Source organism: Panthera pardus, unplaced genomic scaffold (assembly GCF_024362965.1).
Source record: "Panthera pardus isolate Hobbes unplaced genomic scaffold, ASM2436296v1 HiC_scaffold_7, whole genome shotgun sequence".
NCBI lineage: Eukaryota > Metazoa > Chordata > Mammalia > Carnivora > Felidae > Panthera > Panthera pardus.
Window position 1 is genome coordinate 15,994,767 of NW_026527002.1, and position 19,478 is coordinate 16,014,244.

The 19,478-nt window shown below is 36.6% G+C and overlaps 1 protein-coding gene across 3 annotated transcripts in view; it reads left to right on the forward strand.

Moving 5' to 3' along the window:
* MTFR1 (mitochondrial fission regulator 1) overlaps positions 1–19,478 on the forward strand; it is a 62,139-nt gene that overhangs the window by 33,725 nt on the left and 8,936 nt on the right. For all 3 annotated transcript variants that reach the window (XM_019421235.2, XM_019421236.2, XM_019421237.2), the window contains one exon: positions 5,497–5,612. In XM_019421235.2, coding sequence (XP_019276780.1) covers positions 5,497–5,612 — 116 coding nt within the window. The remainder of the gene's footprint in view (positions 1–5,496; positions 5,613–19,478) is intronic.

The window sequence follows — 19,478 nt, forward strand, 5'->3', positions numbered from 1 at the left end:
AGTATTATGTTTGATAAATTTGGTAGTGTGGCACTGTAATTTGAAGCGTAACTCTAAACAATGAACGATTGTGATGTTTTATTCATTCTCAGTAATTGATTTCTTAAAGATTAGTTTCTCCAGGGGATCCTGTTACTTACCTTCTTAGGTTATTTTGAGAGAGAGACACATTTCTCTCCCTTTGTCTCTCTGATGTCTTTCCTGTCCCTGTTCCCTCCTCCCCTTCTCTTCCTACCCTGCCTCAATTTAGGTGCATGAATAGAAAGCTTTAATAAATGCTCGCTTTTTAAAAAGTGACATTCTACTCAAAAACATGAGTGGCTGAGTCTTGGCCAGAATATTGGATTTGGTGTTCTTTACACAGGTATATTGTGTGGCCTGTTGGTGTCACTGTATGTGACTATATTAAAATATAGAAATTTTGCTTTCAGTTTTTCTAATTATGGCAAGAATTAGTAGAAAAAGAATTAAATCTGTTAGTAAAAGATTAATTAAATCTGTTAAATTAATTTAATTTAATTAATTAAATCTGTTAAATTAATTTAATTTAATTAAATTAATTAAATCTGTTAGTAAAAAGAGATTTTTTTTTTTTAATTTTAAAAAGTTAAAGATTATTATTTTGCTGTGCTGCTTTTAATACATGTTTTGCATTGGAATATAAACAAATGGTGGAAAATAGACTGAGTCTATTTACTATTATACCCTTTTTGGCAAGAAACTGAGAGAATCCTGGTTCCTAATACCAGTGTATTTATTTTATGAAAAGTCACATTAGGACAAAATTAGCTCTTCTAATATTTTATTCTAAGTATTTCAACTTTTATACAAGCTGTGTATTTTTCTTTCATGCATTTTATTAAATCATTTGTCCTGGTATAGTTGGTATAGTTTTACATTATCAGAATATTAAAAATTATCTAAAGTTAACTGTAGTAAAATTTTTGAAATATAATTGAATTTTGGGTGATTTAAGTTGTACCAGATGTTGAATTAAACTTAAGATCAGTAAAAATAATAATGCTGCTACTGAATTTTTGCTCTGAATGAAATACTTTTCATACGTTCTGGAAGGAATTTGGATACTTACAAATCAATAAATACTAATTTTAATTTAAAATTTTATAATGCCCTTGATTTTGGAAAAAAAAAAAAATTCTATTCTTTCTTCACTGTGTGTTTTGTTTTGTTTTTTTTCCTCTGTCACAACGATAGCTATGATAGGACAGGACCTTGCTGGAACTTTCAGTAAGTTGGCTTTGTCTTTTTCAAACTTCCCATTGGTCATCCATGCATGTCAGTAGTGCCATCTAAATTGTACTTCCAACAGTTCCATGCCATCAGCCCCCTTGCCTGCGCTGATGTTACCTTAACTGGTACTTAATTAAGTGAATTGTCTTTACTATTCCATTCTTTTTTATTTAAAATTTTTTAAAATATCTATTTATTTTTGGGAGACAGAGTGCAAGCTGGGGAGGGGCAGAGAGAGGAGAGAGAGATACAGAATCTGAAGCAGGGCCCAGGCTCCGAGCTGTCATCACAGAGCTCGACACGGGGCTCGAACCCAGGAAGCGCAGGATCATGACCTGAGCTGAAGTCGGACGCTTAACTGACTGAGCCAACCAGGCGCCCCTCCTATTCCATTCTTGTTACTCAGTGCGCATTTCAGCAACAACTTTATTTATTTATTTTTTTTAACGTTTATTTGTTTTTGAGACAGAGCATGAACAGGGGAGGGCCGGAGAGAGAGGGAGACATGAACAGGGGAGGGCCAGAGAGAGAGGGAGAAACAGGGTCCAGGCTCTGAGCAGTCAGCCCAGAGCCCGACGCTGGGCTCGAACTCACGGACCGTGAGATCATGACCTGAGCCGACGTTGGACGCTTAACCGACGGAGCCACCCAGGCGCCCCTCAGCAACAACTTTAAATCTTTAAAATAAGATCAGTGTTACTGTATTTTGAGTTTTATTTTGTCTTTTGGATGAGTTTGGTTTCCCCAGGGACTTTGTTAGCCTTTTTTTTTATTTCTTTTTTAATGGCATAAATCACTGTTATGTAGATATGTGACTTAAGTATTAAGATGACTATTCTGTGGGGCAGGATGTCCATTAGTAATGATACAGATATGATCAATTCTGGAATTGGTTCTTGAAAGTATCAATATTTTCATCTCATTGAACATGTGTTATATAGACAGGGTATTATTTTGGTGATTACCTAGAATAATTTCTTAGTAAGATTGTAAACTAAGTCAATGGAAAATTGTTGTTTTTTTAAGTTTATGCAGAAAGCAACATTTCATGTTTAATATGTTGAAGGTACTACAGATGTAAAATTTAGATACATTGTTTGATCTTTACATTATAAAATACTCTGAAAAGCTGTCAAAAATGTGTTGATTTATGTTTTTAAATATTTGTTTTTAGAAAAGTATCATTTTTCTCCTTTTATAAACAAAAATATCTAGGAAGAAAACTAATTTTTTTAACTTTTGTGGGAAAGAAGTCTTGAGGTCAAAACTTCATTTTACCTGTCTTAAATATACCTCACTTCCAACAAACTAGTAACTATTGAAATAAAATTTTATTTACTATCATTTTTAAAAATTAGTTTAAGAGCATGAGCAGGGGAGGGGGGGGGAGAGACAGAGAGAGAGAGAGAGAGAGAGAGAGAGAGAGAATGAGAGAATGAGAATCCCAAACAGGCTCCATGCTCGGGGTGGAGCCTGACATGGGACTCGATCTCATGAGCATGAGATTATCATGACCTGAGCTAAAATCAAGAGTCATACACTTAACCGACTGAGCCACCCAGGTGCCCCTACTATTTTGTTTTCTAAAATAGTTATAAACAGACTGATCTTCATGAACTAGCATCTTCATCATTCAGGTTTTACTTTTATGATCTTTCACTTGTACAGAATAGCCCATTACTGTGTTCCTTCTAGGAGTTTCCACAGGGCTTGGAGACCTTTTTGTTTAAGTATCTCCATGTAATCCACTTGGAATCTCCCTAATACAATGTAATGGGAATGTTAATACATGATTCTGTTTTCTTTTGTCTTTTCTTTTTTTTAATATTTATTTTTGAGCAAGCACAAGTTGGGGAGGGTCAGAGAGAGGATCTGAAGCAGGCTTTGCACTGACAGGCTAACAGTAGTGAGCCCAATGTGGGGCTCAAACTCACGTGAACTGCGAGATCATGACCTGAGCTGAACGAAGTTGGACTCTCAACCTACTGAGTCACCTGGGCACCCCATCATTCTCTTTTCAGTAGTGGATAGGAATAATATTGCCAGATTTCTCTGGCTCTTAAGATCAAATGTGATGCCCATTTGAGTTATGTTAATTTAAGTTGTATGAGATATCCACTGACTGAATATCTGTGTGTTTATTGACTTATTTGGATAAATATCTAAAATGGAATGGGGGAGAAGTATAAAAATCCTTTCGATTTTTCTTTGATCGTATCCCTTGGTAATGTACTTCCTAAAGTGTTTACTTTTCTTCTCTTATGGCCACTTATTCAAGTACATGCTTTAAAACATTTGTATTAAAAAAAATTTTTTTTTGTTGTTTATTTGTGAGAGAGACAGAGCATGAGCGAGGCAGGGGCAGAGAGGGAGGGAGACACAGAATCCAAACAGACTCCAGAGCTGTCAGCACAGAGCCCAATGTGGGGCTTGAACCCACGAACCATGAGATCATGACCTGAGCTGAAGTCAGATGTTTAATCAACTGAACAACCCAGGTGCCCCTAAAACATTTGAATTTTGAAAGGCTTTTCATCTTAATTCCATTATTCTTGTTTATTTTTTGTTCTTGCATGGGATTAGATTCTTAAATATTTACTCCTTTAATACAACTGTTTTCCCTCTTGACTGTACCTTTGTCCTGCCCAAAAGCTGTAATTTAAGGCATTTTAAATACTTGATATTCTTAGTGTGTTATTAAAATGTCAGTTTTCTAATGGTGCTTTATTAAGTTGATAATGTTAGGTAATTATGGTACCAGAATGGGTGTACATATGAGTAGCCAGTGTGTTCAATTAAAATTTTATTCATAATATTAAAGACATTTAACTGTTTCAGTATTATGTGTTTGCGTGGTATATTTTACCGTTGAGGAAGAAGCATTATTTAAGTGTAGCTTCAAAAGCCTGATCTGGCAACAATAGTATTGAGAAGGTTCAAACAAAGCATGGGTTACAGCACAACTTTTCTGATAAATATGTCAATAAGTAAATCTCTTTGGCCTTTTTAACTTTTTTCTTCATTTAAAAAGTCTGCATTTTCTTTTTTATTTAAACCTCAGTGTTACTCACTTTTAGGAAGTATTAATCTGATAACTTTATTTTAAAATCATTAGTCATTGGTCATCTGTCTCTGAGGCATTACACTTATAACAACACTTTAATTATCTTTCCATCTACTTTCCAAGGTAAATTTCAGAACTTGCATGCTTTTTCTTTGTATTTCAGAATATTCTGTCATTTATGTGGTTAAACTTTAGCTAGAGAATTCTATTTGTTTTGTTCTTTAATATAGTTAATACTTTAAAAATCATGATTTAAAACAATGTATTTTCAGGGGCACCTGGGTGGCTCAGTTGGTTAAGTGTCTGACTTCAACTCATGTCATGATCTCATACGTCGTGAGTTTGAGCCCTGCGTCGGGCTTTGTGCTGACAGCCCAGAGCCTGGAGCCTGCTTCGGACTCTGTGTCTCTCTCTCTCTCTGCCCCTCCCTTGCTCATGCTCTGTCTCTCTCTCTCAGAAATAAGTAAACATTAAAAAAAAATCTTTAAAAATGTTATTTTCAGCATTTTAACAGCATCTCTATATACGAATCCATTTTAAAATATTCCCAAATTTAGCACATGTATTGCTTGCTTGTTCTTATTATTATACTTTTTTTGACTAAATCTCTTCAGAAAAATTGATTTTTTTAATGCTTAAATTCTAAAAATTTTCATAATATTTTAGGATGAACACAGGTATTTGTTGGCTTTTTTTTTTTTTTAAGACTTTTGTTTTGTTTTTAGTTCATTTATTTTGAAAGAGAGAATGCACACACAAGCTGGGAGGGGCATAGAGGGAGAGAGAGGAAATCCCAAACAAGTTCCACACTGTCAACACAGAGCCCGATGCTGGGCTCGAACCCACAAACCGTGAGATCATGACCCGAGCCGGAATCACAAGTCGGATGCTTAACCCACTGAGCCACCCATGTACCCCTGTTGGCTTGTTTTTAAAGCCAATCTCATTTGACCTGTAAAATAAAAATTGAATAAAGTTAAGTTATAATTCAGAGATTGTCATAAACCTATTAGGCAATGATACAACATAACTGATGTTCTCTTTTGTGGGGACCTTCAATGGAGATGTTAGAAACTGTCCATGTGTTTGTAACACCAGAGCTGATGATTTTCCTTTGGGTGATTAAAAAGTTTTATTCTAACATTTTGGTGACAAACACCTTTCCTGTTTATAACTTATAGCTTACCAGCCCTACAACAGAATGGAGCCCTAGCCATCCAGGAGAGGATGCAGTGGTGTCTTTTGCTGATGTTGGATGGGTAGCCAACGAAGAAGAAGAGTGTTCAACAAGACGAAGGTTAGTCTGGAAGGCTCTCAGAGCTAAGATGCAGTATTTATGATTTTAAAGGGTGATACATTTGCAATATTTTCTTTTAGTAGCCTAATTTGATTTCTAGTAACTAACCCAGTTATTTTTCACAAGTAGTCTTCTTTTCTGTTTATTTTAAACACTCAGTATTATAAAGTTCCTAGAGACCTATAACTGTGTCTTAAGTGCTTATGAGTTATAGAATTGCCTGCCCTTCAGAAGCTTAATATGAAACCAGAAGCAACTATCATAAATATGTTTAGATAAGTAATTAAAATGATATTATTGGGGCAGAGGAATCAGTGTGGGTCACATTAGCGACTTTGTGTAATCACTGGAGAATGCTTCCTAAAAGTTGTGTCAAGATGAGTTTGATTCAGAGGACATAATGTGTAAGAGTTAGAGAGGTACTTTCATTTATTTCAAAGAGCCTGAATAAACTATTGACTACACTTTCAGTCTAATAAACAAGTCATGCAGCATATTTAACTCTTCATTCTTTTTTTTTTTTTTAATTTTTTTAGTGTTTGTTTATTCTTGAGAGAGAGAGAGAGAGAGAGAGCATGAGCAGGGGAGGGGCAGAGTGAGAGAGGGATGCAGAATCCGAAGCAGGCTCCAGGCTCCAGGCTCCAGGCTCCGAGCTGTCAGCACAGAGCCCGACGTGGGGCTCGAACCCACAAGCCGACGTTTAACCGACTGAGCCACCCAGGCACCCCAACTCTTCATTCTTATTAGGCCTCAGAAATACAGAGATAAAATAAGACACTGCTTTCTAGGAATATTTGGTGTGCTAGAGGAGATTAAAAAGGGAATCAATGATGTTGATATTATGAAGTTTACTAAGTAAATCCAGAAGGCCACTGTGGGATGAGAGAGGTTTGGCAAGGCTTCTCAGAGAAGGGAATTCTGGAACAAGGATAACCAGCAGAGGTAGGAGAATTTCATGGAAGGGGAATAAACTAATTATCAGTGTCAAATACTTAGAGGCTAGGTAAATCAAAAAACTAGCAAGTTTCAATTTTGTTTTGTAGTTGGAAGATTATCATTGACTTTAGCAAGAGTAATTTCATTTGAGTGGTATTAGCTGCATAAAATAAGAATCAATCCAAGAAACAGTAATCTATTTCCATTGCTTTTGGCAAATTCATTGCTTATGGATGATTTGAATGACAAGTAGAAGTGAGGACATAGTGGTAAATGAACACAGACCATATATTGCAGATTAGCAGGTATAGAGCCTTTCTTTTTAAAGATGTTCATTTTTTTTAATTAAACTTTTTATTTTGAGATAATTATTACATACATACAGTTGTATGAAATAATACAGAAACATTTCCTGTACTCTGTACCCCATTTTGTCCAATGGTAACGTCTTGCAAAACTGGTATAATATTAAAACCAGTATGTTGATACTGCTAAAAGTCGAGGTACAGAACATTTCTCTATCGCAGTTATCCCTCATGTGGCTACACCCACTCCCCTTCCCTCTCCAGTCTCTCCTTAATCAGTTGCAGGCACTTAGCTATTCTCCATTTTCACAATTTTGTCATTTCAAGAATGTTATACAAATTGAATCATACAGTATGTAACCTTTTGGGACAGGCTTTTTTTGCCAAGCACGATTCTCTAGTGATTTGTCCAGATTGTTGTATATACCTGTAGTTTTTTTCATTTTTAGAGCTGAGGTAGTATTCCTTGGTATGGATGGACCATTGTGTTTAACCATGCACCAATTGATGGAACATCTGGATTGATTCCAGTTTTTGGCTGTTACGAATAAAGTTGCTACAAACATTTGTGTACCGAAGTTTGAATGAGCATAAGTTTTTATTTCTCTGGGATAAATGCCCATGAGTGCAGTTGCTGGGTCATCTCAGTCATGAAATAGTTGCATGTTTATGTTTTATGAAACTGGCAAACCATTTTCTAGAGTGGCTATACTATTTGTCAATCCCAGAGTAATGTATGGCTTATCTAGCTGTATCTTTGCCAGTATTTGGTGTCATCATTCTTTTTTCTTTTCTTACCATTCTAGTAGTTGTGTGGTGATATTGTGGTTTTTAATTTGTGTTTCCTTAATGGCTAATGATATTGAACATCTTTTCAAGAGCTTATTTGCCATCTTTTTTTTTTAACCATTTTTTAAAATTGTTTTTTAAGTTTACTTATTTTGAGAAAGGCAGAGTGTGTGAGCAGGGAGGGTGAGAGAGAATCAGGCTCTGTGCTGTGCTGTCAGGGCAGAGCCTGATGTGGGACTTGAATTCACAAACTGTGAGACCATGACCTGAATTGACATCAAGAGTCAGATGCTCAGCCTACTGAGCCACCCAGACGCCCCTTATTTGCCGTCTTTTGGATAAAGTGTTTCTTCATGTCTTGTGCCAATTTTCTAATTGGAGATATTTTCAAGAGTTCTTTATGTATTTTAGATCGGAGTCCTTGTCAGATAAGTAGTAATAAGTAGTATGTAAATCTTTCCTCCCGCATATAATGGGACAAGCGAAAGCTTGTCTTTTCATTTAAGTCTTTCAGAAAGCAAAAGTTTTTAATTCTGATGAAATCCAATTTATCAATTTTTTTCTTTTATGGATTGCTTTTGCTGTCAGTGTAGGAACCCTGGACTTAGTGTTATAGCCTGCAGATTTTTGTACTCTATTTTTAAATCTGTCCTTTGTTAATTATTACATGAGCCAAAAGACCCAAGAGAGGTAGTGGGAAATTTTCCCTCCCAGACACCATCTTCTTTACAGCACAGACCATTACACAGTATAAGGAGAAAACTACCATAAATGATAGTTATTTCCTGTGGAGAGTTACTTTCTTTTTGAGTTCAGATTGCAAGTTAGGTTAAGACAAATGAAGAAAAACCCAGAATGTTAGCTTATTGAGAGAAACAATAATATATTTTTCATTGCTTTTGGCAAATCTTAAGCAAGGTCTGAATTAAGAAAGCATTATTTGAAAAAAATCATAAAGATGATAAATGGGTGTTTCCATAGCTTTTTTTTTTTTTTTGTCTGAAATCCTTGTTGGTTAAAGACAAACTACTTCATTTCTACAAAGTAATGCTATGAACTTTTAAGACATGTGCTATCACATTTTTTGTGAACTATCAAAGTCAAAAAGGACATTATCATGAAAGAAAAATAAAGACAACCAAAGAACTTTAAAGGCATTTAGCTACTTTGCTGTTCTCTATTAGTGTTTTTATATGCTCAGTGATATAAAGGAAGCAGAAGCACGGAGCCTGGGGTGAAACAAGAAAACAAGAGGCACATTATAGTAAGAAGGTGAAGAGATAAAGATCCCACTCTCATCGAGAACCTTACATTGCTTAATTTCAATTTAAGGGGTCACTTAAATGCATGGCATTATGGAAAATAAATGATATGTTATGGTTCATCTGAACTTGTCAGTTGGCCCCAAGCTGCAATAATCACCTTCTCAATGTCAGATCATTTACTCCTCAAAGAATCCTGAAATAGCCATTCTCTCCCCATGAATTTCCCCAGGAATTGGCAGCAATCCAGGATTGTTCTTTCTGTCCTTGTGCTGCTTCTTTCAGTGTGCCCTATCCAGTGAGTTTGACAGCATGTATCTGAAAGCTTTGATATTTTTCTGATTCTTCATTTGTTCTGGTGACATATCTGTATGTCCCTGTCTTATAATGGAATAAATCCTCATTGACTTGCATTATGGCTTGAACTTGGGCCATTTTGCATGATTTCTTTCATTATCTCAGTGTTATTGGAGGAGACTCTGTGTGGAGGAGAACATTGGTAGATCCTGTTCGATTTCTCGATATTGTTGGGACATGTTTTTTAAAAAAAAATTTATAGTTCTGTTTTACATTTAAGTCTGTGATCCTTTGTCTAGTTTTGGTGTCAAGGTAATACTAGCTTCATAAAATGAATTGGACAGTGCCTTTCTTCTGTGTTCTGAAGAGATTATATAGAACTGGTGTTAATTGTTTTATAAATATTTTATAGTTTTCTCCAATGAAACCATCTGGGCTTGGAGATTTCTTTTTGTTGTGTCTTAAAATTGTGAATTCAATTTCTTTAATAAAGTTATAGGACTGTTTTATCAGTTTCATGTTGGGTGAGATGTAATAGTTTGTGCTTCTCATGGAATTGGTCCGTTTCATCTAAGTGGTCAAATTTATGTGTGTAGCATTGTTTGTAGTATTTGTAGTAGTTTATAAGGCTATAGTGATATCCTGTTTCATTTCCTAATATTAGTAATTTGTGTCTTCTCTTTTTTTAAGACTTGTCAATTTTACTAATCTTTTCAAAGAACCAACACTCTTTTCGTTGACTTTTCTGTTTTCAATTTTTCTGTTTGATTGGTTTCTCCTCCTGTTATTTTCTTCTACTTGCTTTGAGCTCATTTTGCTCATATTTTTCTAAGCTTTTAAAGTAGGAGCTTACATTATTAATTTTAGACTTTTCCTTTTTTTCTAATATGGTACTCCTCCCCTCTTGCCTGCAGTTTGTCTTTCCATGATTTCATTTACCTACAGTCAACTGCAGTAAGAAGCAAATGATCCTCCTTCTGACATATCGTCAGAAGGTCAGTACTAACTCTTACAGTGCCTACATCATTCACCTCACTTCATCTCATCATGTAGGTATTTTGTCACAAGAAGGATGAGTGTGGTACAGTAAGACATTTTGAGAGAGATCACATTCACATAACCTTTATTACAGTAGATTGTTAGAATTGTTCTATTTTATTGTTAATCTCTTACTGTGCTTAATTTATAACTTAAACTTTATTGTCAATATGTAGGTGTAGGCAGGAACACAGTATATATAGTGTTCAGTATTATCCAAAGTTTCAGGCATCCACTGGAGGTCTTGGCATGTATTCCTCCGTGGATAAGGGGAGACTACTGTTTTTTTTGTTTGTTTGTTTATTTGAAAGGGAGATTACTGTAAAACCATTTTTAGTGCTATAAATTGCCCTCTCAACACTGCTTTAGCTGTACCCTACATGTTTCAATATATTGTATTTTTTAAAAATCCAGCTCACTATATTTTTTTATTTCCCTTGAGATATCTTCTTTGATCTATGGATTATTTAGAAGTTTGTTCAGTTTCCAAATATTTGGAAATTTTGTTGTTATCTTTGCATTATTGAGTTCTGGTTTGATTCTGTTATGGTCAGAGAACAGATGTTATATATGCTTCTTTTAAACTTGTTGAGTTATTTTAATGGTCCTTGATATGAACCATTTTGATTTATTTTCTGTGGTTATTTGAAAAAAAGGTGTATCCTATAAATGTCGAAGAGTTTCCATTGTTGAATTTTTCTCCATCTTTTCTGATTGTCTATTTGTTCTAACAGTTGTTCAAAAGAGAGTGTTGAGATCTCCAGCTATATTTGTGGATTTGTGTATTTCTCTTTCTCTTTGGTGCATACACATTTAGAATTGCTATGTCTGTTTTAACCCACTCTGCCAATTGGTCTTTTACTTGGTGCATATAAAGCATTTACATTTATGTAGTTCTTGATATGTTAGAGTTCAAATCTACTGTTTTTCCCCTCTGTTCTCTGTTTTCTTTTTTCTGCTTTACCGTGGATGACTTAAACATTTTTTTTGGATTTCCTTTTTGATTTATCTGTGTTTTTGAGTGTCTTTCTTTGTGAAGTTCTTTTGGTGGTTGACCTAGGTATTACATTATATATACATAGCTTACCACATTCTACTGGTGTTGTCATTTTACCAGTTGAACTTCTTTATGTCCCAGTACCCTCCCTGTTTATAATTTTCTTAAAAACCTTCTTTACAGACATTTGGAATCACATCAGTATGATATTTCCTTCAAACATAATTTAGAAACAGGATGAGAGAATAAGTCTATTTACCCACATTTTTGCTGTGTTTTTCTTTCTGCTTGATGCACTTTCTCTTTTTATTGCTTTCTTTCTATTTGGAGAACTCCTTCAGCCATTATTTTAGTATAGGTGTGCTTGCTGTAAGTTTTTTGTTTTTTGTTTTATTTGAGAATTCTTGATTTCCCCAGTTTTGAGGGAAATATATATATTTGCTAGACATGAGGTTATGAGTTCATAGTTTTTATTTATTTTTTATTTTTATTTTATTTTATTTTTTAAAGTTTATTTACTTATTTTGAGAGAGAGTGAGAATCCGAAGCAGGCTCCACACTGACAGCATGGAGCCAATGTGGGGCCCCAACTCATGAACCATGAGATCACAAACTGAGCCAAAACCAAGAGTCAGACACTTAACCCACTAAGCTACCCAGGCCCCCGGTTAGTTCTATTCTTTTAACACTTGAACAGTGTGCCATTTCTTCAAGCCTCCATGGTTTCAGATGAGAAATCATCTGTCATTCAATGAGTTTTTCCCCTATAGGTGGAGTATCCTTTGTCTGTAGCTACTTTAAAAATTTCTTCTTTGCCTTTGGTTTTCGGAAGTTTGAGTCACGTGTTTCTTGGCATGGATTTCTTTGGGTTTATCCTGTTTGGAGTTCACTCAGTTTCTTTGAATCTTCAGGTTTATGTCTTTGTTATTATTTCTGTAAATATTTTCTTTAAGTAACTTGTGTGCCATTATTTCTTTAAGTACTTTTTCAGTGTGGCCCTCTTTCTCCTCTCCTTCTGGAACCCTGATAGCACAAGTATGAGATCTTTTATAGTCATACAGGTTACTGAGACTGTTGATTTTTTTTTTCCTAGTCTGTTTGCTTTTTGTTTTTCAGATTGAATAATTTCTGTTGTTCTGTCTCCAAAGACAGAACATTCTCCATTCTTGTTTTGATCCTATCTGCTGTGTTTTTCAGTTATTTTACTTTTTCTAAAATTTTCATTTGGGATTCTCCTTTATATTTTCTGTTTCTTTGCTGAGACTATTTTTTTCATTTGTTTCAAGAGTGCTGGTAATTGTTCCCTGAAGCCTTCTGACCATAGCCTCTTTAAAACATGTCAGATAATTTTTAACATCTCTGTCTTCTCAGAGCTGGCATCAATTGTCTTTGTGCATTCAGTTCATTTTCTTTCAGGTTCTTGGTATGAGGAGTGATTTTTGACTAAAACTTAGATATTTTTGGTTTAGAAGACTCTGGATCTAAACCTTTTCTTTTAGTTGTTTTCCACGAATAGCACTCTGGCAGGAGAAGAGTGGGTGCCACCTTGTTTCTGCCAGGTGGGAGCAGAAATCCAGGTTTCTCATTCAGCCTCCATTCACTCCTGAGGGTACTGATGTGAGCTCCAGCTTCCCACAAGGCCTCTTGTGACATTATCCCAGCAGGTAGGTGTGAGTGCCTCATTACTGCTGGATGGGGTGTAATTTGAGGCTCCCCACATTGTCCCCACTATACCACAAGGAGTGAGGTACCCTTGTTAAGTCCCTTCTCCCTGCCTTCTTTGACAGCATCCTGCAGAGTGTGAGGCATCTCTTTATAGCCTAATAAGGATGGGAGTTAGTCTTTGCTGCATGGTGTAAGTGGGGCCACAGTGCTTTCTGTGGTATTTGGCTGGAGTAGAGTAGTTATTTTACATAAGTTCTCTATCTTGGGAACCTACCCTTTTCTTGGTCCTTTTTGGCTGGGAGAGCTGACTTTTGTTGGGGCTTTTCCCCCCCGCCCTGCATTCGTTGACATTTCTGAGTTTTACCCATTAACTCCAGCAACCAGTCAGATATATGAAGCAAAAGAAAAACAGGAAACTCACTCCTGTGTCGTTCTTTTGGATCCCAAAGTTCTAGCCATTCTGTCTTGTCCCCACCTTTCAGAGTCCTATTTGTTTTATGTATGTCTAGGGTTTTTAGTTTTAGTTAAGAGGAAGAATAGAGAAAACTAGTCTGTCCCATCTTCCTGGAAAGAGAAGCCTCTAAAGGACTTTTAACAAATGGCCATGTTTGCAGAGGATATGACATGAGGTAGTTATAAGGGGGATTGTCATGATACTAAATGAATTGACATAATGGATCTGAATAATGGATTTGGTTTGCATTGTTGAAAATAATTGCCTAAAGGGTCTGTGAAAGAGTGTCTGGAAGTACTTTAGGTAAAGATAATCTGAATTGAACAAAGTGAAAGGAAACGGGAAACCCAGTTGAATTTGAATGGTGCTCTAGAAGGAGGAAGTTGATAGGCAGTGAAGTGCCCCCATAGTTTCAGAGTTAATGATATGCACCACATGATTAGAAAAATTTGGCAGACTTTCTTTTGCAGTATGGTGCCATATTGCTCTTTACATTGATTTTGACAAATTATAGATATACGTAAATGTAGATGGTTGGGAAGGGTATTCTCAGTGTTATTTTCCTATGGCCAGTATCCTGATAAATAGGCTGATGTATCTAAATCTCATCATCTTCCCAGCTCATCATACAAGGGAGTTTTGAGAAAGCCCTCTCATTTTCACATACCAGATAAAGTGTATTGTCAGACTGATGAGGTATTACCATGTATTTTAAAGAGGGCAGAGTAGAAGAATGAGAGTTGATGCAATTTTGCTTTATTTTGAATTACTGAATACTAGTACCCTCACCTGGCAGTTTGAGGTTGTTTTTTTTTTAATCTGTCATCCTTTTTTTTTTTTTTTTTTAAGTTTGTTTGTTTTTGAGACAGAGAGCACGAGCAGGGGAGGGGCAGAGAGAGAGAGAGAGAGGGAGACGTGGAATCCCAAGCAGGCTCCAGGCTCTGGGATCTGAGCTGTTAGCACAGAGCCCGACGGTGGGCTCAAACTCATGAACAGTGAGATCATGACGACCTGAGCTGAAGTTGGACGCTTAACCGACTGAGCCACCCAGGCGCCCCTTGATCTGTCACTTTGATATTAATTGCATTTTTATGCGAATTTTTTGCAGTGTAGACTTACAACTTAAAACTATAACTTCTAGGGTGTCTGGTTGGCTCAGTCTGTAGAGCATGTGACTCTTGGTCTCAGGGTTGTGAGTTAGAGCCCCACATTGGGCACAGAGATGCCTTAATAAAAATAATTTAACAAACTATAACTTGAATCTTTTTAAAGATTTTATTTATTTTATTTATTTTTAAATTTTTAAGTATTTTTTTTTTAATTTTTTTTTTTTAACGTTTTTATTTATTTTTGAGACAGAGAGAGACAGAGCATGAATGGGGGAGGGGCAGAGAGAGAGGGAGACACAGAATCGGAAGCAGGCTCCAGGCTCTGAGCCATCAGCCCAGAGCCCGACGCGGGGCTCAAACTCACAGACTGTGAGATCGTGACCTGAGCCGAAGTCGGACGCTTAACCGACTGAGCCACCCAGGCGCCCCTTAAGTATTTATTTTTAAGAGAAAGAGAGAAACAGTGCTGACAGGGCAGAACCTAATGCAAGACTCGAACTCATGAGCCATGAGATCGTCACCTGAGTCGAAACCAAGAGCCAGACACTTAACTAACTGAGCCACACAGGTGCCCTATTAAAATTTTATTTTAAATTTTTATTATTTTTTGAAATATTAAATAATATTTATTATTTTTTGAAAATTTTTATTATTTTTGAGAGCGTGTGTGCATGTGAGTGGGGGAGGTGCCGGAGGGAGATAGAATCCCAAGAAGTCTCCATGACTCCGGGCTCAGTCCCACAACCATGATGACCATGACCTGAGCCAAAATCAAGAGTCAGATGCTTAACTGACTGAGCCATCGAGGTGCTCCTAATTGTATCTTATTCTTAATTCTGAGTGCCCCATACCTATCAAAATGAGTATGTATTAAATACAAATTTATAGGTTCATAGGACTTGAAAGTATTTCAGGTAGCCCTTTTTCTTAGACCAGAATGTCTGTAATCTAATGACTAAGATGAATGTATTTATAAAAAATCTATGATCTAAGGATACCTAAGTAAGACTGAGGTTGACTAAATTCATCCAGTTTAATTTTTCAAAGTTGAATATAAGTGTATAATGGAATGTTCTATTTAGGGAGTGTTGGGGAGGAACCCTGACTTCTTAGAGGACAGCGAGTGAGTAATAAGATTCCAAAGGAGAATCAACACACAACACTTTGGCTTGTCACAGCTCCACAGATGTGAGGGTAGACCAGGAAGCTCAGTGGATTAGAGCAAGACCATTTCCTACTCATGGCACAGAAAGCAGGTGTTATTCATTCCCATTTTAATCATAATACACTTTTTTTAGTATTTATTTTTGAGAGAGAGGGAGAGCACACGTGCATGCAAGAGCATGGGGGAGGGCCAGAGAGAGGGCGACACAGAATCCAAAGTAGGCTCCAGGCTCGGAGTTGTCAGCACAGAGCCCAGTGCAGCTCTCGAACCCACAGGCCATGAGATCATGACCTGAGCCGAAGTTGGACACTTCAGTTAGCCACCCAGGCCGCCCCTATTATCATTTTAATCTTAATTATTTGACACTAGACATTAACCCAATAATGTATATCAATAAAACAGTGCAGTCCGTACTGCATAAATACATGGATATAATGTCATTCTCATTAAATCTCACTTTTAGGAAGATCCAGCTTTTAAAATGACAAAACAAGAACCGAGCTTAGAACAGCTAATGCAATGAATCCTACCAGTCTTCTGGGTCTGTAGCCTTACAAAAGTCCCACCTTACTCCCCGCTATAAATCCTTCCATGGATTACTTCCCTGTATCAAAGTAATTTCCCGAGTCCAGTTGTCTTTATCCAACTACTTGCTCACTTTGAAAAGACTTAGGTTTTGGGGCACCTGAGTGGCTCAGTTGGTTGAGATCTGACTTCGGTTCAGGTCGTGATCTCACACTTGTGAGTTCAAGCCCCGCATTGGACTCTGTGCTGACAGCTCAGAGCCTGGAGCCTGCTTTGGATTCTGTTTCCCTCTCTCTCTGCCCCCTCCCCCCCTCGCACTTTGTCTGTCTGTCTGTCTCTCTCTCTCTCTCTCTCTCTCACTTTGTCTTCCTCTCTCTGTGTCTCTCTCTCAAAATAAAGAAACATAAAAAATTAAAAAAAATAAATAAAAGACTTAGGTTTCTACCCAACTTTGTGTTTTCAGGGAACTAAATTGCCGCCTTTTTCCCTCTCTGGATCCTATTGACAATAGAGTATGTTTTAAAAAGTTGTTTTTAATGTTTATTTTTGAGAGAGACAGAGCGCAAGTGGGGGAGGGGCAAAAAGAGAGGGAGACACAGAATCAAGAGCAGGCTCCAGGCCTTGGACTGACAGCACAGAGCCCACATGGGGCTCGAGCCCACAAACTGTGAGATCATGACTTGAACTGAAGTTGGACACTTAACTGACTGAGCCAGGTGCTCCAACAATAGAGTGTATTTTTAAACCTTTCTAGGCTATTTTCTAAACTCAAATGGTGAGGGAGAGTTGGTAAAAATCATCTTGGGAATACCATCTTTCATACAGCATTGAGCAAATTTAAAATGATCTCAAATTTTGAGCTTTTACTGTGTGATAAGGAGAAAAAGGACCTCAGAGGTGCATTATATTTAATTTAGAATTTTCTTTGAAATGGTCAGTGGAGCTTAAAAAGCCCTTCATATTCATCTAAGTTGTACTCCAAAAGTGGCTGCCCTTGATAATATCATTGGGATAAGAAAAAGAGAGAGAAAATTCTTGTGCAGTGCCACTCTGAACAGGAGCCTGTTCCTTTTTGCCATAAGGCATTTTGGAGCCCGCATCAAACAAAATGGTAGAAATCTGACCTGTAAAAGTTGGGATGCAGAAAATGGTTTTTAAGAGACAATCCTGATTTGTCTGTCTTTTGCTTTTTGGGGCATTTGATGCTTCTTTTGTTTTTGTTTCTTAAAAGTGTCTCAGAATTATACATACAGATTTTATAAGGGATTATTTCTCTTTGTTTGGATTCGTTCTGTCTCTACATTCTAGCTCTTAATAGCCCTCTGAATAAGGCAAAACATAGTGGTTCTGAGAATGATTTGTTGAATGTCTTACAAAAAGTTCTCTGTAATATTCTTGTGTGTGGAAAAGATTTACATTTTATGAAATTCTCAGACATGTCCCTTCCTTTAAAAATACACACAGCCTTTTCCCACAGACATGTTCTTTTAAAAAATTTTTTTAATGTTTGTTTATTTTTGAGAGAGAGAGAGAGAGAGAGCATGAGCAGTGAAAGGGGCAGAGAGAGAGGGAGACACAGAATCCAAAGCAGGCTCCCGGTTCTGAGCCATCAGCACAGAGCCTGACATGGGGCTTGAACCCACAAGCTGTGAGATCATGACCTGAGCTGAAGTCGGACGCTTAACCAACTGAGCCACCCAGGTGCCCCTCCCACAGACATGTTCTATTTTTGTTTTTGATTCTTAAGTTCCTATAAATGTCCAATCTTTCTGTGTCTTTGAGAAGACATGATGACTTCAGGATTACTTTCCTTTTTCAGCTTCTAAAAATCCACACTTAAACTTCCACATTTCCTATAATTACTTTGTTTGAACTTTGTGAATACTGTTAACAGTATTAGTATTACTGTTAACAGGAAATGCAGAATCTATATCATCAAATTTATAAAAATAGGACAGATATAAAATACAGATTATCTGACACTGTTACTTTTAAATCATTTTGCTAAAGGCCTAGACTTTTTTTCTCTTATTCTGGCACACTGATTTTCAAGATTAATAGTAATGAGGGCTTTGTCCTTAATTTTCAGTAGATAGAAAATCAAAATGGAAAAATTCATCTCTAGGAGTTATGGGTAGATGTAATAATAACTTAATTCTTTTTTTTAACATTGTGGTTGCTGTTCAACATTCATTCTCTCTTACAATTTATTTTGGCAGGAAGATATTTTAAAGAAAGTAAGCTGTTCAAAAATGACTTGTAGTTGATAAATTGATCTCTTAATCCAAATTGCCATATTATCTTGTTCTAATTCTGGATATTGAAGAGTAAATGTTCATGGGATTTGAACTTTGGCTTACTTGAATAACATTTTAAGACAAACTTACAATAATACTTGTGGATCCTGAGATGTATGGGAGGATTTGAGGTGGGAATATATTCTCTCTTTTTTTTATCTGCCAAGATTTTTTAAAAAATATAATTTAATGTCAAATTAGCTAACATACAATGTGTAAAGTGTGCTCTTGGTTTTTGGGGTAGATTCCCGTGGAGGAATACATTCTCTACTAAAGTGACCTAGCCTGGCTGGCTCAGTCAGAAGAGCATGTGACTCATATTCTCAGGGTCATGAATTTGAGCCCCAGGATGGGTGTAGAGATTACTTAAATAAAACTTTAAAAAAAAAAAAAAATCAAAGACACTAGTTCTTCTTCTCTTTTTTTTTTTAATGTTTATTTTTGAGAGAGAGAGAGAGAGCACACAAGCAGGGGGAAGGGCAGAGAGAGAGGGAGAGAGAGAATCCGAAGCAGGCTCCAAACTATCAGTGTAGAGCCTGATATGGGGCTCGATCTTAATGAACTATGAGATCATGACCTGAGCCAAAACCATGAGTCTGATGCTTAACCAGGTGAACCGCCTAGGCACCCCACCACTAGTTCTTGAATAACAGTATTATAATGTCATTTTTTTATTAGTAGCACTGAATATTCTGGTATCCAAAATTTTACTTTATTTGCTGTTATTGTATCAACTTCCTGAAATGTTTGCACTCGTACATAATAGGAAAACAAACCACTGTTCTTATTACTTCCACCCCCAGATATGAACATACTCATCCTTTTTTTTAAACACTTTTTTTTTTTAATTTTTTCTCAAAAATTTATTTATTTTTGAGACCGAGAGAGACAGAGCATGAATGGGTGGAGGGTCAGAGAGAGAGGGAGACACAGAATCGGAAGCAGGCTCCAGGCTCCAAGCTGTCAGCACAGAGCCCGACGCGGGGCTCGAACTCGTGAACCACAAGATCGTGACCTGAGCCGAAGT